The sequence below is a fragment of the Prionailurus viverrinus genome, chromosome C1 (assembly GCF_022837055.1).
Source record: "Prionailurus viverrinus isolate Anna chromosome C1, UM_Priviv_1.0, whole genome shotgun sequence".
Classification (NCBI taxonomy): domain Eukaryota; kingdom Metazoa; phylum Chordata; class Mammalia; order Carnivora; family Felidae; genus Prionailurus; species Prionailurus viverrinus.
The window spans coordinates 195,525,384-195,546,957 of NC_062568.1; the positions used below are offsets into that span (position 1 = coordinate 195,525,384).

General features: G+C 54.5%; 1 protein-coding gene across 3 annotated transcripts in view; it reads right to left on the minus strand.

Annotated features, from left to right (window-relative positions):
• The window catches only part of LDLRAP1 (low density lipoprotein receptor adaptor protein 1), a 24,160-nt gene continuing 2,586 nt past the window's right edge, over positions 1-21,574 (minus strand). The window contains exons 2-10 of one of the 3 annotated variants that reach the window (XM_047872699.1): positions 15,414-15,537; positions 14,867-15,009; positions 13,912-14,024; positions 11,832-11,946; positions 6,271-6,343; positions 5,802-5,888; positions 5,127-5,257; positions 3,625-3,659; positions 1-2,042 (exon numbers count right to left, since the gene is read on the minus strand). In XM_047872699.1, coding sequence (XP_047728655.1) covers positions 1,898-2,042; positions 3,625-3,659; positions 5,127-5,257; positions 5,802-5,888; positions 6,271-6,343; positions 11,832-11,946; positions 13,912-14,024; positions 14,867-14,962 — 795 coding nt within the window. In that variant the 5' untranslated portion in view covers positions 14,963-15,009; positions 15,414-15,537 and the 3' untranslated portion in view covers positions 1-1,897. The remainder of the gene's footprint in view (positions 2,043-3,624; positions 3,660-5,126; positions 5,258-5,801; positions 5,889-6,270; positions 6,344-11,831; positions 11,947-13,911; positions 14,025-14,866; positions 15,010-15,413; positions 15,538-21,574) is intronic. The other 2 variants (XM_047872698.1, XM_047872697.1) reach the window with 2 other exon arrangements.

Below are 21,574 nucleotides of genomic sequence, written 5' to 3' on the forward strand. Positions count from 1 at the left end.
TTTGTATTTCAAAAAGAGAACCTTTATTACTTATTCTTTTCCTCATTAGAACAACTTTAACAGCAACACAAAGTAAAGCATAAGACTTATCTGCAGACACACTGGAGCATACCCAAAGGCTTATCAGCCAAAGACCACTGTGAAGGTCAAGTCTCTCTCACTCTCTCTCTCTCTCTCTCTCTCTCTCTCTCTCTCTCACACACACACACACACACACACACACACACACACACTCTCAAGCATGGCCTTTCTTGGGGCTCCCAGATCCTCCTGCCAGGGACAGCTTTCAGGCCCAACACGTGCTGCCGCGTAACAAATCCAGGGGCCAATACCAAGGAGGTCTGGGGTGGGCAGCGAGGTGCAAGAGCTGGGCAGGGAAAGAAACGACCCCATATTCTGATAGACTCGACAAGTGCCACCCCACTCCTTGCCCAGGCCCTTCTGTCTTTGTGCTGATTCAAGTGCTTGGACAAGCAGATTCTGAGAAATGGTGTGTGTGTGTCTCCTGGGCTGGTGAAACCTGCTCGAACTGTGATCAGTGACTTGAGCTTAGCAAAGCCAGGCCTGGGAGGCACCTCTGGGTGGAGAAGACTCTGGCAGCTCTGATGGGCGCCCCGAGGGGTGACGTGGTGGGGGGGGAGGGGGGAGGAAGGGAGACTGAGGACAGACTGCTGCTGACATGTCCCGACCCAGGGGTGAGAGTCAGGAAGAGGGTGACGCTTCCAGAGTTTGGTTTTGTTTCACCCTCCAAATTAGCATCAGTACTTCCATTTGCACGGAAGTCGGCAGCCAGACAGCTAGCAGGGCACGGAGGCTCAAGCCAGTTCTGTGTGGAAAGGCACCAGATGGTTTGTTATGAAACACATTTTGGTCAGAAAATAGCTGGGGTTTTTGGTTCCTGGGAGGACAACAAAACCAGAAAGGAGGTGCAAGCTGGGAGAAGGGAGGGTGAGAAGGCAACTTTGGCATGGGATCTGGTTCTAGTGTGCGCCCCACCCCTTCCACGTTTGGGGCCCATTTCCTTGCCTGTAAAACGGCGACCAGATAGTCCTGACCAAGTCTAGGTGTTGGGCTCCACGCATTGTCCCAGGGAGCATGGGGACTCGGGGCTCAGAGACACCCGCGCAGACGAAACAGGAGAGTGGGCACATGCTCATCGACGGGGGGAGAGGCGGGGCGGGGGACGCCGACAGGGCAGTCACACAGAGATGATTTCCACTGTTGCAGTCAGACCCTGGGAACCTACGGGCAGCCAGACAGAAAGCTCTATGCCAACAGCACCATCGAGGAGCCCCCGGGGGCCACACCTGCCGTGTGTGCTTTAAAGTGCCAGCTACGCGTTGTCTTTGGTCAGGGGCTGCCCCTCTGTCTCTCAGAGCCCGGGGAGGGCCAGGGGCTCAGGCCCACACCTGCTGGGGCCCCGGCACAAGACTCGGGGCTCCCCTGAAGCCACAGGGCCCTCCTGTGCTCAAAAATGACAGTTTTCTGTAAGGTGTGGGGACGCCTCCAGGGAAATTTGGGTCCTTAGAAAAAGAGAAGGGACAAGAAATGCTTTGGTCACCGTCCTGATACCCACAGCAGAGCAGAGCTTTCTCAGGACAGGGCAAAAAGCTGGTTAAAACACTGCACTTGTGCCTGATGCAAAACTGGCTTCCGAGGTGAACCAGGAGTCGCTGAATAAATATTCAAGGCATCCTTCAGTTCTTAGGATAAGAGTGTGGCAAAAAAAACACACCAACTTCTCCTTTCCCCCTGCTTGACCGGACGCGGCTTTGATTTGCAGGCCAACGGTGCTGCCAACCGGAAGAGGGTGGTTGGGGGCCCTGGAGCTGGCCCCCCCCCGCCCCCCGCCACAAGAGGCTTTGGTCTGTCACGTGTCCCGCCAGCCCCGGGGACCTCAGAAGCTGAAGAGGTCATCCTGCTCGGCGCCGCTGCTGTCAGGCTTGTCCCAGTCGACAGGTGAGAGGCACTGGGCGTAATGGATGTCCTGTGCTGTCAATCCAGTGTCCAGGACCTGAGGGTTCGTCCGAGACTGGGCAAGCCTGGAAGGCAGAGCTGTGTGAGCCGAGGGTCCCCGAAGGGGCTGGCGGGGACCTGAGCAGCCAGTCCAGGGTCAGAGTGAGAGGGCAGGGATGGGAGAAGGCCAGGACACCGGGGCCAGAAGGGAAACCCCAGGATGTCAGGAGAGGTGAAGCCTCTGACCAGAGTCTACCCTTGAGGGCTAACGGCTCAGAACACTGGGGGGCAGTGGCATTCCCGCCACGGAGAGAGGGGCTCCACACCCCCGGCTCCACCAGGAAAGGGCAGGGAAGGGCCGTGCTGGCGAGGTCAGTGAGGGGCATGTGCGGGACGGAGGCAGTTCAGCTAGGAGACTACTGGCTAGAACTGTGTTCAATACAGTGCTGTTCAAAACACAGACTTAAAAAGGAAGAGAACCCAAACATCCAAAGAACAGGGGGGAGTTAAGTAAATTACGACTCAGGTCCTTAGAAGCACGTGAGGGAGCAGTGAACAAATGAGGTGTTTACAAGGAGTTGTTAACAGCCTGGGGAAACACTCTTGGTATGTCAATGTTAGGTGAAAATCAGGATCCCCAAATGCAAATACCATGAGCTGATCAATGCCCCCCCCCAAAAAAAAAGAAAAAAGAAAAAAGAAAAAGAAAAAAAAAGTGTATATGTATAGGATTAGCGTGAATTAAGCCCAAAAGTCTGGGCTGTGGGATTATAGGATGGTGTTCTTTCCTGTTTAATGCTCTGCTGATTTTCGAAGTTGTTAATAAAGGGCACATGATACTTAAGTAATCTGGAAAAAGCGAACGGAAGATTTTCTTAAAATGAGGGGGTTGCAGTCAGTTAGTGAAGTTAGTGAAGCAGGGAGGACAGTGAAAAGAATGTCTGCCTCCGCGAAAGGGCCAATGGTGCTGACACCCCCCCTCTTCCCTGGGCTGCACCGAGGGGTATCTACCAGGCTCCAGCAGGAAGGGGCTGGGGAGGAAGCAGAGGGCTACAGGGGGCTGCCCAGGGTCCCCAGGGAGACAGGGGGTCCTGACTGCCCAGGCCCAGTGCTCAGAACCCTGAGCTGCCCAGGCCTCTCTTCAGCCCAGCCTTCTCAGTGCCATGTCCCCAAGCTGAAGGTAGTCATGGCTACAGGGAGGGCCCCTGGGAAGATGGGGAAATGCCACCACCCTCAGGCAAGACCAAAATACCTCCTTGCTGTGCCTGACATCCCTCCTCTGTGTATCGCTCTACGGGCTTAATTAAGCATTGCCCCCTCCCTGCCCCTTTCCACAACTGCAGAACCTCTGGCGGGAACAAAGCCTGCAAAAAGCCAGGTTCTGAAGGCTACACCAGGTGCAGGGCGAGGAAATCAGCCTGAGCTGCGGAGTGTTCAGTTCAGCTCAGGCTGTGGTAGAGAAGCCACAAGGAATAGCTTTTGATTCAATAGCAGGGGCTTTTTAGCAGACACGGGCAACCCCGGATAGTGAGTTCCCCATCCCTGGAAGTATCCGAGTTGAGATTTTTGCTCTGGAGAAGATCAGAGTTCATGTTCTCAGACAGGCAAAGGACCCCGGAGAGCAGCCCACACCTCCTTCCCCAGCACGAGGAGCCCAGCTAACGTTACCTTGAAAATGCTTCATCCAGGCCGTCATCCAGCTCCTTGGGGGAAAACAAAGCAGGAGATATGAACCCTCAGTGGGGGAGCACATGCTCACAGCCAGGGTGTCCCAGCCCTGGATAAGCCACAGGGACTCTGGACACAAGCACAGGGGTCTGGCGGGTGCCTGGGGAAAGAGGCACAGGCCGACCCCCCACCTGGCGACTGCCGCGTGCATCTCAACCCAGGGACTCAAACCTGGGATGCGGAACAGGAAAAAGAGCACAACTGGGTGGGTACAATTCCCAGCTCTGCCACTAGTCGAGGGACACCTTGGGCAAGTTGCAGCTCCTCTTTGGGACTCAGCTTTTCCTTCCATAAAATGAGTGGGTCGGAGTGGATGAGGTCTATGGCTTTCAAGTTCCAAGAGCAAGAGGGTAGGGAAGACGGTGTCCTTGCTTTCATCCACTTCCAAGAGCCATGCCAGAATTCCAAGCTCATGAGGGATTAAATGATGGCAGGAATCCCAGAGCCTAGGTGGGAAAACACTGGCAAGGGCTCCCTGCAGCCTCCCTGAGTGGATGGGTGGGTGCCAAGGGTGGATCCCAGGCAGCAGAGAACAGGTTCGCGGTGCCTACAGGTGGCCCCCAACAGGGACCAGGATATGAGTTTTCAAGTCTGCCAACATTCCAGATTCTTTAAAATTAAACAGACATGACAAAATAACGATTCTGCAATGGATTCTAGACGAGGAAAAGGACACGGGGAGGCGGTGGGGGGGGGGGGAGACACGTGGAGAAATGTGACTATGGCCTGTAGATTACATAACAGTATCAGATTGATGTTAATGATTTTGATCACTGTAACGCAGTGATGTTAGATGCTGACATTTGGAGAATTTGGATGAAGGGTGAACAGGAATGTTTTGTACTGTTTTTACAACTTTTTGTAGTTCTAAAATTATTTTCAGATGAAAAAAAATTTTAACTTTTGATAAAAAAAAAAAAAAAAAAAAAACCCAGGTTCCTCTGGAAGACTCTGCAGGCAGAGGTCATCATCTTTATTGAAGGGATGAAAAAGCTGAGACACAGAGAGGTCAGGGGGCTTGCCTGGAGTCACAGAGCGAGTCAGAGGCCAACTGCTGACCGCCAGGCCTCAGACTCCTCCTTTAGATGGTGGGGCGGGGACGGGTGTCAGGAGCAAACTGTGCCCACACCAAGAACAAGGGAGCCTTTAGCTGGTCCTGTGGTGGGCCGACTATGGACGCTCAGACCAAGAGGCTGGCCATTGTGAGGAGACAGCTGTGCTGGGAGCCAAGCCTGCTGGGGAGGCAGCCCCGAGTTCAAAGGGGACATTGTTTGCCCCCCACCCTGGGCCTGGGCGCTGCTGGGCTGGGTCTGGCCCTCCCAGAGGACTGAAGTCATGCGTGCCAGGGCCCAGGTCCTGGAGCAGCCTTAGGCCTCAACCAGGATCAGGCTGAGGCTCGCTGTGAGATCCCTGTGGGGTCCCCAGGCCACGTGACCACTCACCCAGACAACGCTGCTATTGTTCAAGGCTTGAGGCCTCGGTGCCTCATCCATGTTAGTGGTATTAGCGCTGACTGTGGACAGCGGGGCCTTGGCCGTCTCTTCCAAGTCCAGCAGGTTCCCAGTGGCAACCACTAGGAGGGGTCCAGTCAGGTGTGTCAGTGGGAAGAACCGCCTGTTTCCAAGCCCCATCTCCCAGCCCGATCCTGGAGCCTCCTGGGCTGTTGTGGTCTTGACTCCCTCCTCAGGCATGGCCTTCCCAGGCCCATCAAGCAGACCACCCAGAGCCCCACCTGGGCACCTCCCGAAGCAGCTGGACGGTGAGAACCTCTACCCAACTAACATTTTAGGTTGAAACTTTTACATTCGGAACAGGTGTTAAGTTTTGTTAAGCGATCACATAATAAGATGTTAAATGTATACAGAGAGATGTATACATACATTTATATAGCTGCACAGGAACATATTTGCAAGAACATGCACCAAAATGAGCAATCTTCCCTTCTAACCACATGTTCTAATTTATCTATAATGAACATGTATTATTTATTTAACAATAAAACACAAATAAAAAACCAAGGGTTTGCCCCAGCCCAGGAGGGAGGGGGGCCCTCAGGATGAAGGGCAGACCCAGAGACATGCAGCTGATTCTGGTCCCACCCCCTGCCCAGGACTCACAGCTCTTCAACGATGGGGTGTTGTCACGGAGGCCCCCACCCAGGACGTCCCCTCCTTCTTGGCTGGCTTTCTCCCTCTTCTCCTTCTCTGTGGGACCAAGGCACAGGGCGTTGGAGCCCCACTCCCAGCACTCGCTGGGCAGGGGAGGTCTGCGGCCACTCTCAGGCAGCAGGCATTAGATCTCCAGCAGAGAGGAGAGAAACTCTGTAGACTTAATCCTCACAATCACCCTGGGGGGGGGGGAGGGGACAGCTGTTCCCATTTCTTCACAGGGGGAACAGGGACTCACAGAGGTGAAGGGACCTGTCCAAAGTCACCAACCAGGCAGCTGATGAAGTGGACAGTCAGGCCTGGACTCCAGGGACTTTACCACCCCCCACCCCCTCCCCCCTCCCGCCAACTCCTCTCTACTCTGTCAGCTTCCTCAGCTCCACCCCCACCCACCACAGTGTCCCTGAACAAGGCTCACCTTCCTTGGACACCTGCCAAAACTCAAAGGCAACTTTGAAGGCCTGGGCTACTGTGAGGGTGACAGCCTGGGCCTGAAAAACAGGAAGCGGGGTGGGGGATGGGTACAGGTCAGGCAGGTAACAGCAAGTGAGAAATGTAGGCCCGGAGGCTGAGGCTCCGCTCCTTCAAGGCTCTGAACTTCCAGACAGGCAAAAGCAGAGTCCTGGCCCCGCCCAGGTCACCGAAGCAGCCTGGGGTGTAATGAGGCCAGAACCACTCCAGGCAGCTGGGGGCCCCAGGTTCAGCACCTGTAGCCCAGCCTCGGCTCCCACCTCTATTCCATTCCCAACCTTTGCAAAGACTGCTCACCTCCACCTTTTCCCCTTCCCCTTTGGGCTTCCCTATATTCAATTAACTAGGAGGCTTACTTCCTCCAAGAGCCCTCCCTAATTACCTGTGGACTTCACACAGAAACTGAGTCCTTGAAATTAGACAACAGAAAAGCCAGAACTGGAAAGGGCCCAGTCACTGCCTGAATGAGCCACAGTCAGAAGCAAAGGTTACACTCTGGTTAGCCCTATGCTGGGTTGGAGGGACTTACAACTGGATCCCAAAAAAGGGAGGAGGAGGCTTGTACATTGCCTGACAGGAGCAAAATGTCAATGTGTACCTGTGTCAGGGCACCAAAACCATTCAGCGCCATATACCTGTAAGAGGGGGCCACATCTTGGCCTTTCACCCCTGAGGAACTCCCATCCACCCCTTCAAACCCGACTCAGACGTCACCAGCTCTCTCAGGTCACCAGCACTGGTGCCCCACAGCTCCACCTACCTCTCTCTGGCATCATGCATATGGAAGTGTCACCAGTTCACATGCCTGTGTCACCCTATCTGGGCCGCTGCCCAAAGGCAAGAATCTAGTCTAAACACCCCTGATCCCCAGAGCAGGCCAAAGCCCTCCAGAGGTGCAATAGGCTGGCTGCACTCCATCTGCCCAAGGGGCAGGCCTCCTGAGGCCTCGCTTGGCCAGGACCTGCCCCAGCCCACATTCATCTCAGCCCCTTCCTCTCTCTGCTTCCAGTTCAGGGTTAATCACAGTCCGGCTTCTGGGAGCGGGAGTCCCAGAGCTCAGCTGTAGCCGGAAGCGGCATCTAGTTTCCGTCTGACAGCCTGGGCCTAGGGAAGAAAGCACCAGATTCTTTCAAGTGCACAAGTTCAGGCCTAACCAGTCTCAGACCCACTCTCACACCATCCACCAGACAACTTGGTTTAATTGAGAAATGAAGCTGTGGCTACTGCCTTCAAAACGCTTTTTTTTTTTTTTAATTTAAAATCCTTAAACAAGCTGACTGATCCATGCCAATTAAACTTCACGAAGTATAAAATCTCATTTGAATGTCTCCGTCATTTACATTTTTGATGGAAGTACTGGCGCTTTATGGCAAAAACCTAAATATGGTAATTAAGTATGAAACTCTTCACAGCTGTTTACAATTTAAGCTGTCACGTCTGAATCAAGTTTAATAGACCCAGTTACCATTGAGAATTGCCCATGAACTAAAAATATGGGCTGATTAGCAGCCAGAGTCAAATCACTATACACCCAAGAAAGGGCTGGTCACCTAAGGTGGCAGGGAGATGGAAACACCGCGATTTTTGCCTCCAGGATATCTGCGGGCACAAACCTGATACTGTTTTTGCATAAATCAACTTGTTCATTTGCATACATCCCCGCCCTTTTGCCCCGAAATCCCGAGCTGTAAGTAAACCAAATATAACCCGAGATGCACATGTGTGCAGGTGGCTGCAAGCCCAGGCTGGGCAGGGACTGGGAGCGGGGTGGGCCCGGCTCTCTGGGGCAGCATTACAAGAAAGGACTGCTAGGGCCTGCCCACCCCCCAACCCCCGGGAGGCCTGTCTTCCCTCACTCCACAGGCTGCGAGCCCAGCCCTCCTCAGAACGCCTCTGGCCCGTGGCATTCTTCTCACCAGGACTGGGTTCTAACACCCAGTGTTTCATGTCCCTGTCTCGTTCCCAGTAACCAGGCTGTTAGCTCCTTCAAGGGGCCAGGTCTATCTAGCTCAGGACCCCCCAGGATCCCAGATCCTAGCTTGGTACTCCCACCAAGTCGGGCCACGTGTCCCTTATGGCCCTGCTGCCCCAGAAGCATAAATCCTGCACAAAAGGATTACCCGAGGCATGCCAGTGCCCACGTGAGGGAGAGCAGCTCTGCCCCCCCCCGCCTGCTCGGGGTAGAATCAGGGGGTGTCACCTTGCTTGCTGTCAGTCCACCTGCACTGTATTCCTGGGTCCCCCACTGAAGCCCTAACCCCACCTTCACTTCAGAACCCAGAGGCAGGCTGCAGTGCTGGCCGAGGCCTCCCAGCTGGGCAGATGGAAACAGTTCCTTGTAGAGAAACTCATCCTGGCCGTGCCTAACAGCAGTCACCGGGAGAGGGAGGCCTGGTGGCATGCTGCCCGAGCTAAGCTGAACCGGTGGGTGACCCAGAAAGGAACCCCTTCCCCCGACCCCGGGTGGCCACAGCTTCTCACTCATGCAGGCAGCCAGGCGAGAAAGAGTGGGGAGGTGGAGACTGTGGGCCGCCGGCCAAAAGCAATGAGGGCTATGTCAGCATCCAAATTCAAGTTCCCCCTGGCGGGCTGCCTCTGCTTTGCCACACCCCAGCTCCAGTGACATGGGAGTCCTCACCCACCAATCCTACCATTGAATTCTGCACCTGACTTTGCACATGCTGCTTCCTGTGCTGGGGTGCACACAGCCTTTCACCACCCGGACCCCTTTTGTCTTGGCCGGCAAACTCCCACTCATTACTCAGCTCTCAAAGCTCGATTCAAAATGTCTCCTGCTCTGGGAAGTCTTACGGAACTCCAGTGAGACTTAAGAACTTCCACCCTAGAGCCACGCCCCCCAGTTACTGAATCCTGGCTCTTCCCCCCCAACCATCTTGTTGGTGTCTCCATGGCCGATCCCCTGGGGCCCCAGTGCCCACCACAGGGCTCAGCCCCGGGCCAGGCAGCAGTGACGTCTGTGGAGTGACAAGTGACACTTGTCAGCAGGTGGGCTGCAGAACCTGAGGCCCTCGTTTCACCTCTGCCTCCTTCTCAGATGTGTCCACTAAGCCCTGAGAATCTCAGCATTTCCAACGTGGCCAGGCTCCTGCCAGCTTGCGCTCGGCTGGGGCCTTAGGAAGGGCACAAGAACACCGCATCTGCATCAGGTGGCCCATACACTGCCCTGGGCTGGGCGGGCTGAGGGGCTTCCCCGAGGCTCCCTGAAGGGGGAAGGCCAGCTGGGGGAAGGATGGGTACGCTGTGATCGAGCCAGTCAGCCCCTGGCACAGAGGACAACGTGCCGGGAAAAGTGAAGAGCCTGGGCCCAGGTGGCCCGCAGGAGCCGTTCCCTCTGCCGGATTAGGGCGCTGTTGTCAGCACCAAGCAGTGGGTAGGCTGTTTTCCTCAATAACTGACTGACCTATTGGCCTGGGGCAGGGTGATTTTGTTCAGGCCTGTCTAAAGTCCTCTGGCCCGAGGGCAGGCCTCCCTTGAGCCGCTGGGCCAGCATCCGCTTTCTTTTGCCTCCAACCTTCCCTTCCCAGAGGAAGCCTCTGCAGCTCAGAGCCCCTCCACACCAGGGTCCACATTCTGCAGCAGTGGCCGTGGGCCAGCTGCCCCAGCCCAGCGCCTGCTCTGGTCAGTGGAGAGGAAGAGACAAACAATGGAGATGTAATGAGCCTGTATTTTTAAGTCAGTGTGGCCTCATAAGAGACAAAGCCAAGAGTCACTGTGACAACAAGGCTGTCATGGGAGAAGCCACTGTAGCTCAGGGACCTGGGGCATCACGAGGCCTCGGGTGAGTGTCTGGCGACACTGAGTCTGCAGGAAAGAAACAAGGTGCACAAAAGAAAGGGGCCTTTCAGAACAATCCTGGAGGTCACTGAGGTGACCTCTTCATTCTGCTGACGGGCGGGCAGCCCACAGAAGGGCAGGGTCTTATCCGCAGTCACACAGCACATCAGCCAGGATCAGACCCCTAACTGGTCTTGTCCCATAGTGCTCCCTACACGAGACCTGTGAATCACAGCCCCAAAAGATGTCCATGTCTAATCCCTGGAACCTCTGAGTGCTACCTGGCACCACAAAAGGGACTTTACAGGTGTGACTGAGTGGAGGATTTTGAGATGGAGGGGGATTATCCTGGATTCCCTAGAGGGCCCAATCGCAAGGGGCCTTGTAAGAGGGAGGCAGGAGGGTCAGAGCTAGAAACGGCAATGTGACAATGGAAGCAGGAGGGAGACTGGAAGGGGCTTCACCGCTGGCTCTCAGGTTGGAGAAGGGGCCCGGAACCAAGGAATGGTGGCCTCTAGAGACTAAAAAAGGCAAGGAAGTGTGTTCTTCCCTAGAGCCTCCAAAAGGAACACAACCCTGCCGACCCACTTAAGACTTCTGACCTCCAGAACTGTAGCAGAATAAATCCAGGTTGTTTTAAACCACTAAGTTTGTGATTTCTCACAACAGCAATAGGAAACTAATACTATATCTCAAGCAGGCCCTGATGCATAGCAGGAAGCCTGAGGGGCACTTAAAGACTGTGATGTCCTTGACGAGTCCTGGATGAGAGGGGTAGGGGAGAGGATCCAAGGACCACTGGGCATGGGGACTGGGGCTCTGGACTCTGTACACAGAGGTCAACGGAGGCCAACACTCAACGAGCAAATGTCAGGAACCTCCTCACAGAGCAGATGCTCAGACCTCAGGGGCCTCCAAAACGAAAGCCCCAACACCAAAGGTGGACACAGCCTGGCTGCTTGTCCCAAAGTTCAAGACAAATGCCCAGAGACCACTGAGGCCCCACCCATCTCAGCTGGACACGGCCAGGGAGTAGCCTGGAAACTGGGGCAGGGAGCTCGTGGCTCCTCACAGTCGCGCCGGGAGGGGAAGAACATGGGTTTGAACCCTCACTCTGCCCAGCTGGCTGTGTCATCTTCAGCAACAGCTGACCTCTGTGAGTCTGCTTCCTCATTAAAGATAAAAACAATAAAGACAGTAACAGCCGCCACCTCACAGAGGGTTAAACAAAAAGATCCCTTAAAGCCTACCACTGAAAGACACACATCGTAGATGCGAAAAATAGCCATTTCCCTCCCCACTCTGGCTACAGCAAGCCAGGTCCCTTTGTCATTCCCGGGACCCTCTGATCACCATTCCCCAAGGACTAATTCCTACAAGACCCTGCACCCCCAGACCATGCTACAGACCGCCCCCACCCAAATCTCAAATCCAATCACTCATGTTACAGAGAGGAAGGTGCCAGGGCACTCACTGGGGACACGGGCCTGTCACCACCCACAGGCCAGGCTGACCGCCTAGGGCAGCCCACTCTGACAGGGCTGCGGCCTTACTCAGTGCTCTCAGCATCGTCTTGGGGTCCCCGGGGATTTCACACTTCCTGTTAAGTGATGCCATCTTTGGGTCCTGCCTCCCCTACCACACAGAGCCCCCAAGGGCAGGGTTGCCAAGGCAAAGCTAAAGCCTGCCTAGGCCCAGCCTCTCCGCACTGACCATTTTCCGCTTGGTGCAGAGGAAGGCATGGCACTCGAGATTCTCGTTGTGCTGGCTCTGTGCGATGTACGCAAACACTTTGTCGTGCATCTTGTCTGCTGTGCAGTAGGAGATCCTGAAAGGCAAGTGGGAAGTGTCACCAAACCCTGGCATGGGGCCTGACCACATCTGGGATGCCCCATAGGGCATCTCCTCTGAGTCCTCCAGAGCCTCCTATCCCACTCCCTGAAGGTAAAACTCAGGAGATGTGGCCTTGATCTCTGGGCCTGGCATTCTGGGTCATTGATGGCATGGGGGGGGGGGGGGGGGGGGCGGGTACCCAGGCTAGGCACAAAGGAGCGGAAGGAAAGACTGAGGGCACCTCCCCCCGCTGCCCCCCACTGAGCCACACCTCAAAATGGTAATAGCTAAGCCCTTCCTTCTAGATATCACTTCATTTAATTCTCAGAGCTGCCCGAGATGGGCTCCATTATTCCCACTTTTCAGATGAGAAAACTGAAGCTTACGGTCTCAGACCACCAAGCTAGTGGCAGAGCTGAGATGTGCGTTCACCTGAGGATTCCAGAGGCTGGAATCCTTCAGGGCTTGGGCTGACTAGACAGGGAAGGGGAAGCTGGACACTTCCCCGCCCAGATGCCCTGCACCAGGCCTCCTCTCCTGCCCAGAGGTCGGAGGAGTTCTAGGTCCTCTCTCCCAGGGTGACTGAGACTGCTGGCAAATTCTCCCAGAGCTGTGAGCAGAGGCGGAGGAGCTGGGAGTAGCATGAGGGTGTGTGAAGACGGCCAGACCAGGAGCCCCATTGGGTCCAGGAGGAACACAGAACAGCTCCCTTCTCTTGGAAAACCTGCCCTCCCACCGCCCTTCCCCCCCCCCCCCCCCCCCCCCCCCCCCCCCCCGTCTGCTGCCTCCCTGCTGGCTGCTCATCCTGAGAATCTCAATCTGAGAGGAACTGGCAGCCCAGAGGTGGGACAGGAGCTCAGCAGACTCTTTCCCCAGTGTGGCCCCAGCTTTAATCAGACATGGACACGGGGATCAGCACCATTAAGACCCCCAGACCAGCAGCTCCCTCTTCTTTATCTCAGGGGATCAAGCTTCCTGCCACCTCCCCTGGGAGGCCTTCCCAGGTTTCCTCAGACAGGCCCCTTCTTCTCTGCCCTCTTGAGAAACACTCTAATCTCCTATTTCTTCCCCTCCATTCCCTCCTTAAGGGCAGGGGCTGAGGCCTCCCCTGGTTAAAGGAGGCACGCAGAGTCAGAAAGGTGAGAGGAAGACACCAGCCAGAAACTCTAAAGCCACACCCTCCAACACACCCCCACCCTCAACGCCCCCAACACTGCTTATGCTTCAGCGGATGGAACCACCTGCTTGGAGACAAAGCAAGAGGGTGGAGGAATGCCTGGCAGCTGGGTGCCTGCCGGTCAGAGCTCCAGCCTCGGTGCTCCCAGCTCAGCTACTACCTCACCGTGGGGCCCTGGGCAATTCCCTGGGCCTCAGCTTCTCCATCTATAAAATGGACTGTCCCTTCCAGCGCTGAAATCCTACAACTGATCAGCCAGGAGAGGGAGTGGGAAGAGCTTGAGGTTCCAAGGGCTAGGCTCTGTCTCCTTGAGAATGGCCACCCCCCTGCCCCCATACCATTTATACTCTGGCCTTGGACTCTGCCTTGAGGCCTCCCTGAATGCCTGGCCAGATGTCCAGAGCTGAGCTGCTATATTCACAGCGGAAGGAAAAGGCAGCGACTCCGCAGCCCTCTGCTCCAAGCCTGACTCAGCAGCATGCTTGCGGAAGGGGAGTGGGGAGGAGGGTCCTAGCCCTGACTAGGCCTCAGCTGCCTGCTGCAACTAGCAATAATGACAGCAGCAGCTGCCTTTTAACCAAGTACCCACTGTGAGCCAGGGGCTGTGTACTCAGCACTTCCTAACAGCACTGGGAGGTGGGATCTGGCTCCTCCCCCACATACACACAAGGAAACTGAGGCTCCAAGTTCACCCAGACAGGAAGTGCTGGTGCATGGATTCAGGAAGGGCACCCCACCCACCGCCCCAAGGCACAGAGCGAGGGTGGCCAATGCTGAGCATACCTGTAAATGGACACGTTCTCAATGAGCTGGTTGGTGATGTTGTCGGTCAGGATAATCCCCCGTGGTGACACCTTGAGAGTCACTTTCTGCAGCTTCTTCCCGCTGGCCTTTGCCTTGGGGCAGACATGGGTCAGAGAAGCCTGCCTGCCTCACTTGGGAGCTGCTCTCATGGGCTACACCTAGCTGGTCTAAGTCCCAGACCTGAGGCCCATGTGAGGTCTCAGAGACGGCAGACAAACCGGGGAAGACATTAGTCAACAATGCTCTCTTCTAATAAACACAGGGACAACTGCTGTTCATTAAGTACCCACTGTCTGCCAGACACTGGAACTTGAGTCATCTTATAGGCAACAGAGCTCCTCCCGAGGAGGAAATAAATGAACTCAGAGAGGTCAAGGGACCTGCCCAAGGACACACAGCTAGGAGGGACTTCAGGCTCTGAGTGCTGAGTGGGCGATCTCAACCCAGCAGGATCACTCCTGGGGACTCTCCACTCTACCCACTGCACCTGTGAGGGTCTGAGCTGAGGGGTCTGAGACCACCAAGGGAAGAGCATTTCTAGGCCACGTTTACTCAGGAGGGGGAGTAAGGGAGTGGGGAGATCTGGTCTCTGGTGGGCTACCCTGTCCCTCAGGCCACAGGGCAAGTGGTTGGGTGACAGCAACCTCCCCACTACTCCCTTCACTAAGTCACTAACCCTTAGGCAGGGGACCCGAGTTGGGGGGAGGGGAGACTAGGAGGGGCCATGGCCACAACAACGGGAGAGGAGGACACTGACCCTGACCCCACAAGCCCAGTGGCTCCTGTCTACCAGAGTCCCTAGGCCGGATGCAAGGGGACTCAGGGCAAGAACGGCTCAGATGCATCCAATCAGGGGAATGAGCAGGGGATGAGTGGCACCCCAGGAAGAAGCTGGCCCTTGGCTCACGGCTCCCCCACCCTGATCGGGGCTCACCGTGGCCACAATCCTCTTGACGGCAGCAGCCGACAGCTCCTCGCCCTTGGGCTGCTCCACCAGCGTCATGCCCAGGTACTTGAGGCTGAAGAGCATCCCCTCGAGCAGTGTCTCCCGAGTGTCCGTCCAGTTCTCTGGCAGCTCTGGGCAGGACAGGGACAGGCCTCAGACCCTGTCCTCCCGGCCCACATTTCCTAGGAAGACCTAGCAAGGCACACTGGGGTCGTCCATCTATCATTACTTTTTATCTACAATAAAGGAATAACCCACCAAGCACCATGGCAAGAAGTCTTACGTAAAATATTCTCATTAATCCTTAGGACAACCTATGAGGTAGGATGCTTTTATCATACCCACTTACAAAGACACTGAGGCCCGGGGAGGTGAAATCACCCAACCAAGTCCACTGAGCCAGCAAGTACAAGAGCCAAAATCAGAACCCGTATTTTCAAGTTCAAACTCTTTAACACAAACTTGCTGAGAGCAAACTATGCTATTTTCTTCCTGAATCTTTCATACAATCCTGTGAGATGGATTTTATCCTCACCTTACAGATTAGGAAACTGAGGTTCAGAGAGGCAAAGTCATCAGACAAAGTCCACGTGCAGTGAGTAAAGGGCTGGAGTCAGAACAGAATTCAAACCTGGGTGGTTCCATGGCTCCAGCCTGCCCTGCATAGCCGTAGAGAGGAAGAGAGGTGTGGTTGTGGTGGGGAGGGGGTGGTTTCTCAAATGACATTGTATGAAGGCTGCCTGAATCAGCAAACCTGGGTTCAAGTCCAGAGCAGGGCACATGGGAGGGGTCGTCTGAAAACTCTACCCACAACTGAAGTCAGGAAGGTTGGAAAAGGCCAGCTCACTGGGTAGGGGAACAGACTGGGAGAGAGAACTGGAAAAGCCCCTACATAGCCCTACTCATGTGAGAGAGGACCCTGGTCAGACAGAGGAACAGGAGGGCAAGTGTGGTCTTCATGAGTGGTTTGAACCATCCCCAGGGTTCTTCCTTAGCAGCTCAGGCCCAGAGGCACCAGATCACTCAGCAGGGAAGTAATGAGGACCAAAGAGGAAGGAGGTTTCTAGGAATCCTTCCAAGCCCAATCAGCGGGACGAATGAACACTCCACGATCCTGTCAGTCAGCATCTCTGATGCTGCAATGGAGGAGGTGTTATGATTTTACCCATTTTACAAATGAGAAAACTGTGAGCTCTTCAGCTCACACACAATCTAGGACAGGGCAGGATCCAGATAGGAATCAGTTTCCAGGGTCCACCACAGAGATGGCCAGGACCAGCTTCTCTGGACTACTTTTTGGGAGAGGAGCTAGGACAATCCTGTGCCCTCCCTGCTCTTCCAGGGGCCCTCAGTGGCTCTGAAGGAAGAGCCATAGGAAGAAAGCTCAGGACTGGGCATCGCTGGTGCCAGGGCAGTGGGCCCCACCTACAAAGCACAGCAGGTTCCGGGGTTCCTGTGCTACTGGGCCCAGCTGGAAGCACTGGGTCCTCTACCCTGTCTGGGCCCATGCTGCTCCTTACAACAACCGTCCTGGAGTTCTAGTCCTCCAGGGGCTCTGCCTCCTTCTCCACCAGCCAGAAGGAGCCTTGTATACCCATATCTCTCTGGGTTTGATTTGAGCAGGCCACTGTCCCTTTCCGAGACTGCTTCCTCATGAAAAAGAATCCATGTGTGTTGAGGGAGGGTACAGGTATACCCAGTCCCCCTATTTGAGACCCAGGTGAGCAGGGACTTGCTGACTGGTCATCCAGAGCCTGGCATGCAGCTGGCACTCCATATTTGCTGAGCGAAGAAATGACCTGGACAACTCCAAGTCTTCTTTCAGGCCTGCAGGGCCACCCTCAGCTCTGGGCCCTGGCCCACTGCCCTCCAACCTGTGCACTTGGGCCACCACCCCAACACGAGGCCCAGTCCCTGCTGAGAAGCCCCCAAAGTGACCTTATCCTCTGCCGTATCAACCACGAGGCCTATTTCATTTGATCTTCCAAAAAAGAATCAGAAAGTCCCTGAGGTGTCCCAGTCCTGCGTTGGGTGACGGGGGCCCCGGAGCAACTCAGACCCGAGCCTTGTTCTTAAAGAAACCAAGAAAACCACCACATCATCAGCGCAGAACAGAACTATCAAGTAACACAGACAACAATAACAAAGCAGCTCTTACCATTACTTCTAACATTCACAGCTGCCTTGCAAGCAGGCATTCTTTCATTCCGGTTTCACAGAGGAAAGGGAGGCTCAAAGGACCAGTAATTTGTCACAATGGTTGACTCTCAAGTTCAAGCTCCTGACCATTAGCCGATACTAACTTCCCATGAGGCAAACTACCTTCATTTTAGCAAAAGGTTAGGAGGAAGTTCCTAGAGCCAGAGATATTTCCTCCCACAATTCCTAATTCCTTAGGCTTCCTCTCTGTAGGTACTCAGAACAGCACTTTCAACCCAACATGCATCTAAGCAAGAACGGCAAACTACATGTCGCCATGCCTATCACTAGTGTCCTTGGCAGACATTGCCAATCAATTGCAGCTCTATTCCCTCTGATTTACAGGTTTGGACTGTTTCTCAATACAAGGCTCCAGGCAGGCAACACTAATCAATCAGGGGTGGCCTTGTTCATCTGCCTATCCACCCCTGCTCTACAGCAAACATCCTTGCTCCCCCCATTCTTATGTCCCTACTCTCCCATTTCCTCAGGCTCAGCCTTTCCTGGCCCCTCTCCAAAGCCACTTCCGCTCCTTCCATTCCAAAGGGCCAAAGCTTGCCAAGGTCACAGATGACCTTTTTGCTGTCAAAATATTCCCCAGTCCTCCCTGACCTCTGAAATGTTTGTCATAGTCTGCATTCTTCCTTCCCTGGCCTGACCCTTCCCCTATTCTATGGCCTCCTGCATGAGGAGGGCCCCAGTAGACTAGTTGCCACTCATCAGCCATGGAGACCCTTTGCCAGAACTCCTCACATGACAGATGATGAAGCTGAGGCCCAGAGAGGGATGGGACTTGTGCAAGATCACACAGCAAGTCAGAGCTTTCTCCCCCTGCGCCCCCACCCCCACCCCAAGCTCCTAATCTACTACAGGCAATTCTCACAATGACTACTGGGGAATGACAGTCTCCTCTCCCACAATATCCCTGCGTGCACAGACAGGCACATGCACACCCAACACAGAACACACACACGGAAGCTCCAACCATGTAGAACTTCTTCCTCCTGATGTAACATTTACTTTCCCACTCCTACGCCTTTGCTCAAGTTCCTTCTACCAGAAATGCCTTTCCCTTCGTTTGATTGAAACCCCTTGCATCCACCCTCATCCAGGAGGCCTTCCTTAAGGGCAAAGGCCTTAATCCAAGAATCCCAGTTCTGACATTGAGTGATCTTGAACGAATCAATTCCCTTCCCTGAGCCTCAGTTCTCTCATCCATACAATGGGGGTAACAACAGTCCCCAGCTCACAGGGCTGCTGTTTCCACCCTCTGGTGAAATAATAATGAAATTATTAAATGTAATGTGCTTAGCAGAGGGCCTGCCCATGGTCATACCTCCTGATGGGGTCTCATCCCTCCTGTCAGTGGGTTGCCTGTGCCTCTCTCGAGCGTGGACTTCCTTCTCCTCCTCCTACAGCCACATCACCCATAGCCAGCAGCTGTCTTCCATCTGCCTTCTTGAAAGACTTCCAGTCATGTCTGTCTCCCTCAGCAACTGGAAACGGTGAACTCCCAGCTAATGTTGCTTGCTCTGCTTCGCCCTTGTCCCCGTTCCCATTACGCTGCCCTCCCAGGCCCAGCAAGATCCTCCTTCCCCTCTAAGGAGGGAACCCTGCTTCGGCTCATGTACTTCTTTTTTTTGAATGTTTATTTTTGAGAGAGAGACACACAGAGCAAAAGCGGGGAAGGGGCAGTGAGACAGGGAGACACAGAATCCGAAGCAGGCTCCAGGCTCTGAGCTGTCAGCACAGAGCCCGATGCGGGGCTTGAACTCATGAACCATGAGATCATGACCTGAGCTGAAGTCTGACGTTCAACCCACTGAGCCACCCAGGCGCCCCCTAGGCTCCTGTCCTTCTAGGTATGACTCATCCTTTCAATATAAGGTCTCCCACACCCTCCCTGAAGAAACCAACACGTAAGAGCACTGGATAAAACAAACACAGAGTTCACGCCTGCTCACCATCCAGAGACTAGAGGCCACATGCTCCTCCCCAGGAAGAGCCTGGGACTTCAGGAAGAACTCCCAGAGGCCCCTGGGCAAATACAGGCCTGAGTCCACAGCCCTGTTCCGGTCCTGGTTATTTTTGGCCCTGTGGTGGGTAATGACTGTGCTATTTTAACTTAGCAATTTTACAGATGACCCTGCTGTCAGAGTTGGCTGGGGATGGACCATATGCCCAGTTTTACTTGCGGCTGCAAACGTGTGCTCTTTCCTCATTAAGGTCCCCTGCCCAGGATTCAGAGCTGGGCGAAGGGACCCTGTGCCCCTTTTGCTGCCCAGGAGACCCAGCCTGGCTGGTGTCTGGAACATCAGAGCTACAGCCAAACCCAGGGGCCATGGGGAAATCTCGAAGGGCCTTGGCCTCCAGCCTCCTCCAGCCTGGTGGGGAGATGGCCTCAGAAGCCACAGAGTGACATCTCAGAAGGGGACTCAAGCTCTGCCATGACCTGGAATGCGGTTGCTTCTCTAGGCCATAGCCTTCTTGTCTGACAAATGGGTTCAGTCCCTCAAGAGCATCATTCAGAAACGGGTTCAGCATGTAAAAAGTGCCAGGCAAATTTCAGAAGTTGTTAAGATTATCCAAAGAAAATTATTAAATGATAATGGCACAAGCTCTCACTTCCTAGGCACCTCCTTAGTCTGTAAGAGAAAAGCACGCTGTCAAGGTTAAAACCATGCGGTCTGGAGATGGGCTGTGGGCTTCAGTCACGCCGCCTCCCTGGTCCTCAGTTTCCTCACTTAAAAACTGGGACAAGAAGCATGTCCACCCCGTGGGGTTGCTGTGAGGATGAAATGAGTTCACATGCCAGGTGGGCTTAGAATCATGCTTGGTACACACTGAGGGCCACTGAAGTGCGAGCTACTGTCATCACCACGGGTCAAGTGCAAAGAGCTTGGATGTGCACATAGCCACCTGCAGTATTTTGTGAGGAGAGGCAAGGATATGCAGGACTCCCACTTCACAGATAAAGCAGCTCTGAGGAGTCTGGCCATGACTCATAATTGACAGAGCTGGTCTTGGCCTCCCACAGTGCTGTCCACCCACTCCTGCAGCCCACCAAGCCCCTCCCCGGGCCACGCAGAGGTCAGAGGGCGGGCATCGTGTCCTGCACGGCTGCCTGGACAGAGTGCCCTTCGGTGGGCAGGGGTGACCTGACTCCTGCAAGGCACACATCCCTCCCTCGGCCACCAGACCTGTGAGAAGCAGGGCCCCAGCCTCCAGTTAAATGTCCCCTGCCCCTGCTGTTCCCTCTGGCTGGAATGCTATCCCCAGATTCCTCCCTCCTGTATTCTCATGCGTGCTCCAAGTCACCGTCTTGGAGAGGCCACCCCTGTCTGCACTAACACCGTCAGGAGCCCCCCTCTACCCCCTCCCTGGGTGCCGTTTCCACACATGTCACCCGACGTGCCACCTCTCTGCCTACGGCTCTCTCTGGCTCCTGGAGGTGCCAATGCCCACGCAGACTGGGGCATGAAGGGCTTCCAGCCCCGGCACCCTGTGCCCACCCCTGCCGGGAACTACCCCTCAGATGGAGTTCCCGAAGAGCACATTCTCCACTGCCTCCCAAAGCTCTCCACAGGATGGCACTCCAGTCACTCACGCTGGTGACTTATCCACCTTTTGGACTCTCTTCTCACTTCTCCTAAAGGTATTTCTTGAGATCTCTTCCCAGATAGATGGCTCGCACTCAGATCCTTCTCTCGGCATCTGCTTTCCAGAAGAAGCGGAGTGGTCATACCAGTCTACGGAAGCTGTCCCCATTTCCGCAGTTCCTCGATCTTTCTTCATAGCGCCACCACTACTTATGACCATACCTCTCGTTTGCACCCTGGTCATTCTGTCTGCCTCCTCCAACAGACGGCAGCACAATGGACCGACAGACTGCCTTATTCACCAGACGCCCCAGTACCTATCAGTGCATGACACATAGTCTGTGACCAATAAGTAATATGACTAGGGGGGTTATTTATAATATCTTTTATTGTAAATATTACAAGTAAGTACGAACAGATCTTCTGTCCCCCACATACTACCATAAACTAGCTTTACTGGAAACTGTGCCGCGTTTGGAGTTCTCTGACAGCTTGGCACAACCCACGAAGAAGCAAGTCTGAGGGTCAGAGGATCTCTCTTGGAAAAAAGGGTATTGTGTGGCCAGGATAAGCCACCTTTCCAGGCAGATGGAAGAAAGGAAAATCCCTGGCCAGGGACTGAGATCAAATATTCAACGCTCCCGAAGAGATGGGAAAAAGGCCATGTGTGGGAGAAGGAGAGTTCTCCTTCAAACTCAGGACTAGTTGGCAGACAGAGGGCCATGAGGTTCACAGAAAAGAAAAAAAAAAAAGCCTGGGGTTTTAGCTTGCTGTGACCTCAAGCAAACTGCCTCCCTTCTTTGGGCTTCAGTTTCTCCACAAATAAAACAATGATCATGCTAATCCCAGCTGAGGATCTTGAGGGGCAGGAGCAAGTCACAGCTGATAGCAGGTGTCA